The 11,818-nt window shown below is 44.4% G+C and overlaps 1 protein-coding gene across 1 annotated transcript; it reads left to right on the forward strand.

Annotated features, from left to right (window-relative positions):
* Positions 1-1,615: 1,615 nt before the first annotated feature.
* On the forward strand, positions 1,616-10,224 carry LOC120041314 (potassium channel subfamily K member 1-like). Its single transcript, XM_038986253.1, has 3 exons — positions 1,616-2,189; positions 6,377-6,772; positions 9,287-10,224. The coding sequence occupies exons 1-3, from the start codon at positions 1,835-1,837 to the stop codon at positions 9,556-9,558; spliced, it is 1,023 nt and encodes a 340-aa protein (XP_038842181.1). The 5' UTR covers positions 1,616-1,834; the 3' UTR covers positions 9,559-10,224.
* The last annotated feature ends 1,594 nt before the right edge of the window (positions 10,225-11,818 follow it).

The following is an 11,818-nucleotide window of genomic DNA, read 5'->3' on the forward strand; positions in this document are numbered from 1 at the left end:
TCATGTCCCTGCCTGTACATACTGTAGCTAAACTACACTCTGTTGATGAGCCGTTTCTTATGAGAAACTGCTAAGATAAATCTAATCACACACACACATATACACACACACCCACATACACACACACAGCAGAGTGGAGTGCTGCAGTCAGGGGGATGTGGTCTGTCAGTACACAACAACTGGTGCCAGTCTAGGTACTCTGTAACGGTTGTTTTCATAGAGACACTTTGCCAGCTTGCGTTGAAATGAGAAAGGTGTTGAGGGGATAGTGGAAGAAAAGAGAAGTAGTGGAGGAAAGGCGGATGAGAGAAAGAGAAGTGCTGGTGGATATGAGCTTATCATAAGAAAGTAACAAAGTTAGTAGGGTAGTGTACATAGCCTACAGATAGAACATTAGAATGTGAACCTGGTCAAATAGAAGGCCTATCCATTTATCTTAAAAGAGCAAAAGACTATTACGTCTCATAAGCTGTGTTTACACAGGCAGCCCAATTCTGATATTTTTCACTAATTGGTATTTTTGACCAATCAGATCAGCTCTGAAAAAGATCTGATGTGGAACAATCTGATGTGATTTGTCAAAATACCAATTAGAGGAAAAAAATATCAGAATTGGGCTGAATTGGGCTGCCTGTGTAAATTACACTGCAGGTCAAAGTGCATAAAACATTATGCAATACAGGATCTGGGAAGAAGGCAGTTTGACAACTGGCCTCTTATCCTTATTCAAATGCTGTCGATGGGGACAGGGTCTGGGACAGGGTCTGGGACAGTGACGGGGACGCGGATGGTGCTGAAGATAATTTTTGTAGATTTAAAAATCTATGTATATACATTTGTATGACTATTTATCAGGGGTAGCAGCAGCACCCTCAGCACCTCTACTTCCTGCAGCTATTCCATCCCTTTACTTACATTTGGGTGTATTAGGTTGCTGTTGTGGAATTGTTAGATTACTTGTTAGATATTGCTGCACTGTTGGAACTAGAAGCACAACCATTTCGCTACACCCACAATAACATCTGCTAAACACGTGTATGTGACCAATAAAATTTGATTGGGTGAACCTGCAATAAAGCATTTCATTGCACCTTGTACTCCATGTACAGTATAGTATATACTGTCTACAGTATATACAGTGTATATGACAAATAAACAAACTTGTCTTGACATACACACACACACAGACTGGTAGTCTATTGGAAGAGGGATGAGACAGGCCACAGCACAATCTACTAAAATACTAAAGTTGTCCCTCTAATGCATTGCTCTCATGTCTGTCAGTCTCTTTGGTAGGGGTTAACTCACAGTCAACAGTCAACCCCCCAATGTCACTTTCAGCAATAGCATCTCATCTTAGAAAACGGTGTGGTTTCACTACGCCCTTGGCTTTGTCACTGATCGTATGTTACCTTCGTGAACAATGACTAAAGACAAAGAGGTGCTATATACTAGCTCTCTACGCCCACGTGTCTGTTTCGATGTGTTTCACCTAGGAGGAGAGAAGAGGGGAACAGACTGACGTAACATAGTCCGGCACCCTCTGCCGACACATCATCCTCTTCTCAGCAGCAGAACGACCCTTCTCGGTGAAAGTGAACAGAATATACAGAGGACAGACAGAGAGGACACGGAAAAGAAACCAAAACGTATATAGTAACGATTCTCACATGCTTGCTTTTGGTCGTAGTTGATAAGGACCGCGCACTTGAACTAGAAATAAGCTACATGCTATTTTAGCCGACGTGTTACTATTTTAGCGTCTATAAACTATTCATTATTTATGTCAAGAGTATAAACTGTAACACATTGAGGTTCCAAGAACTCTTAAAAAATGCTACAATATCTAACTAGCAATTCGTGTGTGCGGTTGATACAAAGTCACAAATCGACATGGTATTTTTTGCTTCTAGTCTTGGGATATATTCTTTATCTTATATTCGGAGCTGTTGTCTTTTCATCGGTGGAACTGCCTTATGAAGACCTGCTAAGACAGGAGTTACGAATCATCAAAAAACTGTTCCTCCAAGACAACGAATGTCTGTCGGAAGAACGCCTTGAGAAGTTTTTGGAGAAAGCGCTCGAGGCCAGTAACTATGGAGTGTCCATTCTCAATAACGCATCGGCAAATTGGAATTGGGACTTCACCTCCTCACTCTTTTTCGCCAGTACTGTATTGTCTACCACAGGTGAGTCCGTCATTGGCCTATTAAAGTGTACTGCATTTCAGCCATCTAGGGGTGGGCTGGCTGGAGGTGATGCAGGCTGCGCGTCATAGCTCGTTCTACGTTGGCGCAATGACATCGCTCCCAGAAATGAATAGGTGACGTTCAGAAATGTCTTGCTCTTAATATATCTATTTTCGGGGAAATAAGGGAGTTGCTTGATTATGTAGTTATGGATGATGGTTATACAGTTGATTATTGTCATAACCTTCTTGTAACTAGGCACACGACCTGAAAGCAGTTTGCGTTTTGTTGCCCGTGACACTGAAATGTACCCTCTCGAGACACTGTACACCCAAGTAACACCTGGCTATGTTACACGAACTCAGCTCAGTGATGACAATACATATATGCCCCCAATGCAGCCATTGCACGCAACAAAGGCCTACTATATAGGCCTACCCCCCAAAATAGATGTCTGCATAGCTGCGGGGTGTGGGGTGCTGCAGCACCCCCTGACACATCAGAATAATAAAGAAAAAAATAATTTTTAAAAGTACGATATATGTTTTAGCAAAAGTAGTGCACTGGGCCTTTGCTAGTCCTGTATTAGCGGACCAATATAGGCTTCTGAAGCGCAGGCCAAAAACAATTCTGCTCCTCCACACCCTCCCCCCCGATCTCATAACCTGGTCAGGTAAAACTCTGGGTCCTATTCGTAGGCAATGACAAAACATTATTATTATTCTCTTTTCATCTGTGTTATGACTACAGCGCTGAGGGTTTTCTTGTCGGGTCATGTGAATTGGAAACCCTTTCAAACTACCACAAATCTTGTTATTATTCATTCTGAATCTGATATCAAAAGAGCCAGAGACAAAAACTTCAATGGACAACATATCAAATCAAACTTATTTATATAGCCCTTCTTACATCAGCTGATATCTCAAAGTGCTGTACAGAAACCCAGCCTAAAACCCCAAACAGCAAGCAATGCAGGTGTAGAAGCACATACTCTGTAGTATAGTTAAGCTGCAGCTGGCCCAGAACAGAGCAGCATGTCTTGCTCTTCATTGTAATCAGATGGCTAATATTAATCAAATGCAGCCAGTCTCTCTTGGCTAAGAGTTGAGGAGAGACGGGCTGCATCACTTCTTCTTTTTTATAAGAAACATTCATGTGTTGAAAATTCCAAATTGTTTGCATAGTCAACTTACACACAGCCCTGACACACACACTTACCCCACCAGACATGTCACTAGGGGTCTTTTCATAGTCCCAAATCCAGAACAAATGCAAGAAGGCATACAGTATTATATAGAGCCATTATTGCATGGAACTCCGTTCAATCTCATATTGCTGAAATGAACAACAAACCTGGTTTAAGAAAACAAATAAAGCAACACCTCACGGCACAATGTCTCTCCCTTATTGACCTAGATAGTTTGTGTTTGTATTGATATGTAGGCTATTGTGCCATTTTTAAATGTATCAAGTTCTGTCCTTGAGCTGTTCTTGTCTATAAATGTTTTGTATTATGTCATGTTGCATGTTTTGTGTGGACCCCAGGAAGAGTAGCTGTGGCTTTTGCAACAGCAAATGGGGATCCTAATAAAATACCAAATACCGAGTCAACTAACTACTATTGCAGGGCTGAGCCTTATGCAAAGAATGGTTAAATTAGCTAGGTTTCCATCCAGTTGGCGATAGATCTTCATGCAAATATTCTCAAATCCACATAAATAAAACATGCTCATTTTCCCACCAGTGGTGTGTTTCCACCAAACTGACTTGTTATAAATAAAAACCAGTGGTCAACCAGAACTGGTCAACTTAAATAGACCACAGAACTGGTCAACTTAAATAGACCACAGAACTGGTCAACTTAAATAGACCACAGAACTGGTCAACTTAAATAGACCACAGAACTGGTCAACTTAAATAGACCACATAACTGGTCAACTTAAATAGACCACAGAACTGGTCATCTTAAATAGACCACAGAACTGGTCATCTTAAATAGACCACAGAACTGGTCAACTTAAATAGACCACATAACTGGTCATCTTAAATAGACCACAGAACTGGTCAACTTAAATAGACCACATAACTGGTCATCTTAAATAGACCACAGAACTGGTCAACTTAAATAGACCACATAACTGGTCAACTTAAACAGACAACACATAAGTAGACTGATTCCAATTGATGTAATATCCGCTGATGTCACCACACTGGGTCTCCCCTTCAAAACAGGCATTGCTTAATTTTTCTGCAGGGTTTGATTCCTAAAATAACTTTCTATTCATTTTGACTTAATAAAAATATTGAAAATCATGGTCTTTGATCTGACATGAACTAGCCTAGTTTTCCATGATTGTGTTGGAGGGCCATGGCATTTGAACACTCATGATAGGAACACTTCAACCAAAACATGCTACATGCTCTTTTCTTTAAAGGGGCAATCTAGAGGTGGAACAATACCAAAACGGGCACCACACTATTGTTTTGGTAAAAAGCTAAGAGATGCGGCTGGAGAAGTGTAACCACTCTCAACTTCATAGACAGAGCTATGGATAGAAGGACTGGTCATCCATGAAATCAAATGTAACGTTTTAACCATGTTTTGAGGCTATATAGTGTTTGTTTACATTTACATTGTTACAAACATTGGATTAAAACAAGCTTCTATTTTGGGTTCTGAAGAATCAATGGGTACATACAGGTAACTGCCAAAATAAAGGAAACACTTGAGTAAATGAGGGATACAAAGTGTATTGAAAGCAGGTGCTTCAACACAGGTGTGATTCCTGAGTTAATTAAGCAATTAACATCCCATCATGCTTAGGGTCATGTATAAAAATGCCCAGTTGCCCATTATTTTGACTACCATGGCTAGAAGAAGAGATCTCAGTGACTTTGAAAAAAGGGTCTACTACTGCCTTGTATGTGGTTCAGCTGGGCAGTAGACTACTGTCATCACTACTACTGCCTTGTATGTGGTTCAGCTGGGCAGTAGACTACTGTCATCACTACTACTGCCTTGTATGTGGTTCAGCTGGGCAGTAGACTACTGTCATCACTACTACTGCCTTGTATGTGGTTCAGCTGGGCAATAGACTACTGTCATCACTACTACTGCCTTGTATGTGGTTCAGCTGGGCAGTAGACTACTGTCATCACTACTACTGCCTTGTATGTGGTTCAGCTGGGCAATAGACTACTGTCCTCACTACTACTGCCTTGTATGTGGTTCAGCTGGGCAATAGACTACTGTCATCATTACTACTGCCTTGTATGTGGTTCAGCTGGGCAGTAGACTACTGTCATCACTACTACTGCCTTGTATGTGGTTCAGCTGGGCAGTAGACTACTGTCCTCACTACTACTGCCTTGTATGTGGTTCAGCTGGGCAATAGACTACTGTCCTCACTACTACTGCCTTGTATGTGGTTCAGCTGGGCAGTAGACTACTGTCATCACTACTCCTGCCTTGTATGTGGTTCAGCTGGGCAGTAGACTACTGTCATCACTACTACTGCCTTGTATGTGGTTCAGCTGGGCAATAGACTACTGTCATCACTACTACTGCCTTGTATGTGGTTCAGCTGGGCAATAGACTACTGTCATCACTACTACTGCCTTGTATGTGGTTCAGCTGGGCAGTAGACTACTGTCCTCACTACTACTGCCTTATATGTGGTTCAGCTGGGCAATAGACTACTGTCATCACTACTACTGCCTTGTATGTGGTTCAGCTGGGCAATAGACTACTGTCCTCACTACTACTGCCTTGTATGTGGTTCAGCTGGGCAGTAGACTACTGTCATCACTACTACTGCCTTGTATGTGGTTCAGCTGGGCAATAGACTACTGTCATCACTACTACTGCCTTGTATGTGGTTCAGCTGGGCAGTAGACTACTGTCATCACTACTACTGCCTTGTATGTGGTTCAGCTGGGCAGTAGACTACTGTCATCACTACTACTGCCTTGTATGTGGTTCAGCTGGGCAGTAGACTACTGTCATCACTACTACTGCCTTGTATGTGTAGATTAAAAAAGTGATGCAAATATTTGGGATGTAGGTAACACTTTGTATTAAGGTTGGTCTTAACTAATATCAATATTGTATTAACATGTCGTTAGATAATGCTGTACTTTAACATTGATCATAATCTTAATTAAACACTGCTTTGTGTTTCCTCCAGGATACGGTCACACCGCTCCGCTCTCCGACGGGGGGAAAGCTTTTTGTATCGTCTACTCTGTGCTCGGCATCCCCTTCACCCTCCTCTTCCTCACCGCCGTGGTCCAACGCATCATGATCTTCAGCACCCGCCGGCCCGTCATGTATGTGTCCACCCGCTGGGGCCTGTCCAAACCTTTGGTAGCCATGGTCCACGCCACGCTCCTCGCCATCCTGGCTGCTTCCTGTTTCTTCCTCATCCCGGCGGCCATCTTCTCCTCCCTAGAGGAGAACTGGAACTTCCTGGAGAGTTTCTACTTCTGTTTTATATCTCTCAGTACCATCGGACTGGGAGATTACGTACCAGGAGAGTCCTTCAACCAGAGGTTCAGACAGTTCTATAAAGTGGGCATCACTGGTGAGTGTTCACATTTATTTGCTTGAATTGCTTTTAGCCCACAATAGGTGCTGAGTACATGAAAGATTGATGAATGATCTAGAACTGGGTTGATGAATGATCCAGAACTGGGTTGATGAATGATCCAGAACTGGGGTGATGAATGATCTAGAACTGGGTTGATGAATGATCTAGAACTGGGGTGATGAATGATCCAGAACTGGGTTGATGAATGATCCAGAACTGGGGTGATGAATGATCTAGAACTGGGTTGATGAATGATCTAGAACTGGGGTGATGAATGGTCCAGAACTGGGGTGATGAATGACCCAGAACTGGGGTGATGAATGATCCAGAACTGGGGTGATGAATGATCCAGAACTGGGGTGATGAATGATCTAGAACTGGGTTGATGAATGATCCAGAACTGGGTTGATGAATGATCCAGAACTGGGTTGATGAATGATCTAGAACTGGGTTGATGATTGATCTAGAACTGGGGTGATGAATGATCCAGAACTGGGGTGATGAATGATCTAGAACTGGGTTGATGAATGATCTAGAACTGGGTTGATGATTGATCTAGAACTGGGGTGATGAATGATCCAGAACTGGGGTGATGAATGATCCAGAATTAAGTTGATGAATGATCCAGAACTAAGTTGATGAATGATCCAACTGGGGTGATGAATGATCCAGAACTGGGTTGTCCAAATTAAAGTGAACTTAAATAACCAGATAAATAGAGATACAGCAACATCCAACACCTTGAGGCTCTGCATTGGAGAGGTTCGTCTTGAGGCTCTGGATGCTATTGGACAGGTGTGTCTTGAGGCTCTGGATGCTATTGGACAGGTTCGTCTTGAGGCTCTAGATGCTATTGGACAGGTTTGTCTTGAGGCTCTAAATGCTATTGGACAGGTTTGTTGTGAGGCTCTAGATGCTATTGGACAGGTGTGTCTTGAGGCTCTGGATGCTATTGGACAGGTTTGTCTTGAGGCTCTAGATGCTATTGGACAGGTTTGTCTTGAGGCTCTAGATGCTATTGGACAGGTTTGTCTTGAGGCTCTAGATGCTATTGGACAGGTTTGTCGTGAGGCTCTAGATGCTATTGGACAGGTTTGTCTTGAGGCTCTAGATGCTATTGGACAGGTTTGTCTTGAGGCTCTAGATGCTATTGGACAGGTTTGTCGTGAGGCTCTAGATGCTATTGGACAGGTTTGTCTTGAGGCTCTAGATGCTATTGGACAGGTTTGTCTTGAGGCTCTAGATGCTATTGGACAGGTTTGTCGTGAGGCTCTAGATGCTATTGGACAGGTTTGTCTTGAGGCTCTAGATGCTATTGGACAGACTCATCTTGTTCTTTAGAAGCCAAAAACCAGAAGCCTTTTGCTGTGAAAGAGAAGACAGCTCCTGGCTAAGAAGAGAGAGAAAAAGGCTGATTTTAACTTAATATGGGGTCCTGTATATTTTATTTGGATTGCCCTCAGCACTTCTGGCATGTTTTTGAAGTTTGGCTGACTCTGAGACAGGAGAATATTCACATATCTTTCCTGAACATCCCCTTTTCCCTCATCAATACACAGAAAGGCTTACATTTACATTTACATTTAAGTCATTTAGCAGACGCTCTTATCCAGAGCGACTTACAAATTGGAAAGTTCATACATATTCATCCTGGTCCCCCCGTGGGAATTGAACCCACAACCCTGGCGTTGCAAGCGCCGTGCTCTACCAACTGAGCCACACGGGACCAAGCCACACGGGGCTTGGCATCATTGTAGACCTCTAAATTAATGTAGACTGCTACTGCTATTCAGAGACTTTAGTTGATCTAAATTCTAGTTCAAAAATGATTATGACCATAGTAATGATCATGATAATAATGAGCTCATCTATTATTGGGAAAACCAACACCAATACCTTTCTACTGACGACATGCTGCTTGCTGGGCTCATCAGTGCCCTCTCCCTCCCCCTAGTGGTTTGGAAGAAAAACGAACAATGTTGTGAGGTTATGATTTCCATGCTATGAACTGAGTCAGCTGAGGGTTTCAATGAGCCAGTGATGAGTTGGAGAATAGGAGAGCTGCAGATAGCCTATTCAGTATTTATATCATACTATGGATGTGAGGATATGAACCATGGAGGGAGAGTGATCAAATGACAATATTAATGTCCAGGGATAATACCTCTCTCACTCACTCATTCACTCATTCACTCACTCACTCACTCACTCACTCACTCACTCACTCACTCACTCACTCACTCTCAATATCTCGCTCTGTCGCTCTCTTGCTCTCTATCTCTCTCGCTCTCTCTCTCTCTCTGTCGCTCTCTCTCTCTCTCTCTCTTTCTGTCTCTCTATCTCTCACTCACTCACTCACTCACTCACTCACTCACTCACTCACTCACTCACTCACTCACTCACTCACTCACTCACTCACTCACTCACTCACTCACTCACTCACTCACTCACTCACTCACTCACTCACTCACTCACTCACTCACTCTCTCTCTCTCTCGCTCTCTCCAGTCTACCTCCTCCTGGGACTGGTCGTGATGCTGGTGGTCCTGGAGACGTTCTGTGAGCTGCAGCAGCTGAAGACCCTGAGGAAGATGTTCTATCTGAAGAAGGAGAAACCACAGGACCGCCTGGCAATACTGGAGCACGACCATCTGGCCTTCACCTCTGTGTCCCACCAGAACAACTCCACCTCGCTCAGGGAGGACAAGACCAAGAACGTGCCCTTCGTTAGTGTCCCCGAGCTGGCCTCGCCCGGTGGGGACGACCCCATGATCGGCTAGAAAGGGGGTGGGGATAGTTCAAATGTTTGGGTGAAACTAGGACAAGGAGAGTAGAAGTGTAGTGAGGGGGGAGGGATGGTGAAACTAGGGAAGGACAAGGAGAGTAGAAGTGTAGTGAGGGGGGAGGGATGGTGAAACTAGGGAAGGACAAGGAGAGTAGAAGTGTAGTGAGGGGGGAGGGATGGTGAAACTAGGGAAGGACAAGGAGAGTAGAAGTGTAGTGAGGGGGGAGGGATGGTGAAACTAGGGAAGGACAAGGAGAGTAGAAGTGTAGTGAGGGGGGAGGGATGGTGAAACTAGGGAAGGACAAGGAGAGTAGAAGTGTAGTGAGGGGGGAGGGATGGTGAAACTAGGGAAGGACAAGGAGAGTAGAAGTGTAGTGAGGGGGGAGGGATGGTGAAACTAGGGAAGGACAAGGAGAGTAGAAGTGTAGTGAGGGGGGAGGGATGGTGAAACTAAGGTTGCATCCCAATTCTCTATCCTTCTTCTGAAGTGTGGACTTGATCACTGCATTGTCATTATACCCTGATGAAGACAGCTTGTCTGTCGAAACGTTGGTTACTAAATGATTGCATCTGAGCCCCTGGGTGTGCAGCTCTCCTTTTCTTTTTCAAGTGTTCTACTCTGCTAGCCAGCACCTCGCCTAAACACGTGTTCTACTCCGCTAGCCAGCACCTCGCCTAAACACGTGTTCTACTCCGCTAGCCAGCACCTCTCCTAAACACGTGTTCTACTCCGCTAGCCAGCACCTCTCCTAAACACATGTTCTACTCCGCTAGCCAGCACCTCACCTAAACAGGTGTTCTACTCTGCTAGCCAGCACCTCGCCTAAACACGTGTTCTACTCCGCTAGCCAGCACCTCGCCTAAACACGTGTTCTACTCCGCTAGCCAGCACCTCGCCTAAACATGTGTTCTACTCCGCTAGCCAGCACCTCACCTAAACACGTGTTCTACTCCGCTAGCCAGCACCTCACCTAAACATGTGTTCTACTCCGCTAGCCAGCACCTCGCCTAAACATGTGTTCTACTCTGCTAGCCAGCACCTCTCCTAAACATGTGTTCTACTCCGCTAGCCAGCACCTCTCCTAAACATGTGTTCTACTCCGCTAGCCAGGACCTCGCCTAAACATGTGTTCTACTCTGCTAGCCAGCACCTCGCCTAAACATGTGTTCTACTCCGCTAGCCAGCACCTCACCTAAACACGTGTTCTACTCCGCTAGCCAGCACCTCTCCTAAACACGTGTTCTACTCTGCTAGCCAGCACCTCGCCTAAACATGTGTTCTACTCCGCTAGCCAGCACCTCACCTAAACACGTGTTCTACTCTGCTAGCCAACACCTCGCCTAAACACGTGTTCTACTCCGCTAGCCAGCACCTCACCTAAACACGTGTTCTACTCCGCTAGCCAACACCTCTCCTAAACACGTGTTCTACTCCGCTAGCCAGCACCTCTCCTAAACACGTGTTCTACTCCGCTAGCCAGCACCTCACCTAAACACGTGTTCTACTCCGCTAGCCAGCACCTCACCTAAACACGTGTTCTACTCCGCTAGCCAGCACCTCACCTAAACACGTGTTCTACTCTGCTAGCCAGCACCTCGCCTAAACATGTGTTCTACTCCGCTAGCCAGCACCTCACCTAAACACGTGTTCTACTCTGCTAGCCAACACCTCGCCTAAACACGTGTTCTACTCCGCTAGCCAGCACCTCACCTAAACACGTGTTCTACTCCGCTAGCCAGCACCTCACCTAAACATGTGTTCTACTCCGCTAGCCAGCACCTCGCCTAAACATGTGTTCTACTCTGCTAGCCAGCACCTCACCTAAACACGTGTGCGTTTCTTTCGCCTTTTGATCACTGCCTACCATGAATTCTCTCTAGGTTAAACTCTCTGTAACATTAGCTGAAAATCTATGGGCTTCGTAGATATGGGCTTCGTAGAAAGTTGATAGAAAGTCCTACTAACTTGACAATAGCACAGTTGGGAACATTTAATAGGACATCCACCTGGGAAAATGGAAGCTAATATCACATTATACTGTTAGAGTCTGTACACATAGTAGAGGATGTAGTTCTAAGGTATATTTTACAGGAGTGAACTGAAACGCATGTATTCAGGTTAACTGGATCAGGTATACAACTGTAGCACATTTCATCATTGTGAAATGCCCTGAATATGAATTACAGTAAGATGTTTATTTGATGCTAGTTTAAAGTACAAGTTGTGATGTTATTTTGAGGTAGTTAAGTGTTTC

Source organism: Salvelinus namaycush, unplaced genomic scaffold (assembly GCF_016432855.1).
Source record: "Salvelinus namaycush isolate Seneca unplaced genomic scaffold, SaNama_1.0 Scaffold435, whole genome shotgun sequence".
In the NCBI taxonomy this organism is placed as follows: domain Eukaryota; kingdom Metazoa; phylum Chordata; class Actinopteri; order Salmoniformes; family Salmonidae; genus Salvelinus; species Salvelinus namaycush.

Bases quoted from the DNA above. Each gene is read 5' to 3' on its own strand.
- LOC120041314 (XM_038986253.1), top strand. From the start codon at position 1,835: ATGCTACAATATCTAACTAGCAATTCGTGTGTGCGGTTGATACAAAGT. The intron at 2,190-6,376 runs GTGAGTCCGTCA...TGTTTCCTCCAG, and splicing joins TACTGTATTGTCTACCACAG to GATACGGTCACACCGCTCCG. The intron at 6,773-9,286 runs GTGAGTGTTCAC...CGCTCTCTCCAG, and splicing joins CTATAAAGTGGGCATCACTG to TCTACCTCCTCCTGGGACTG.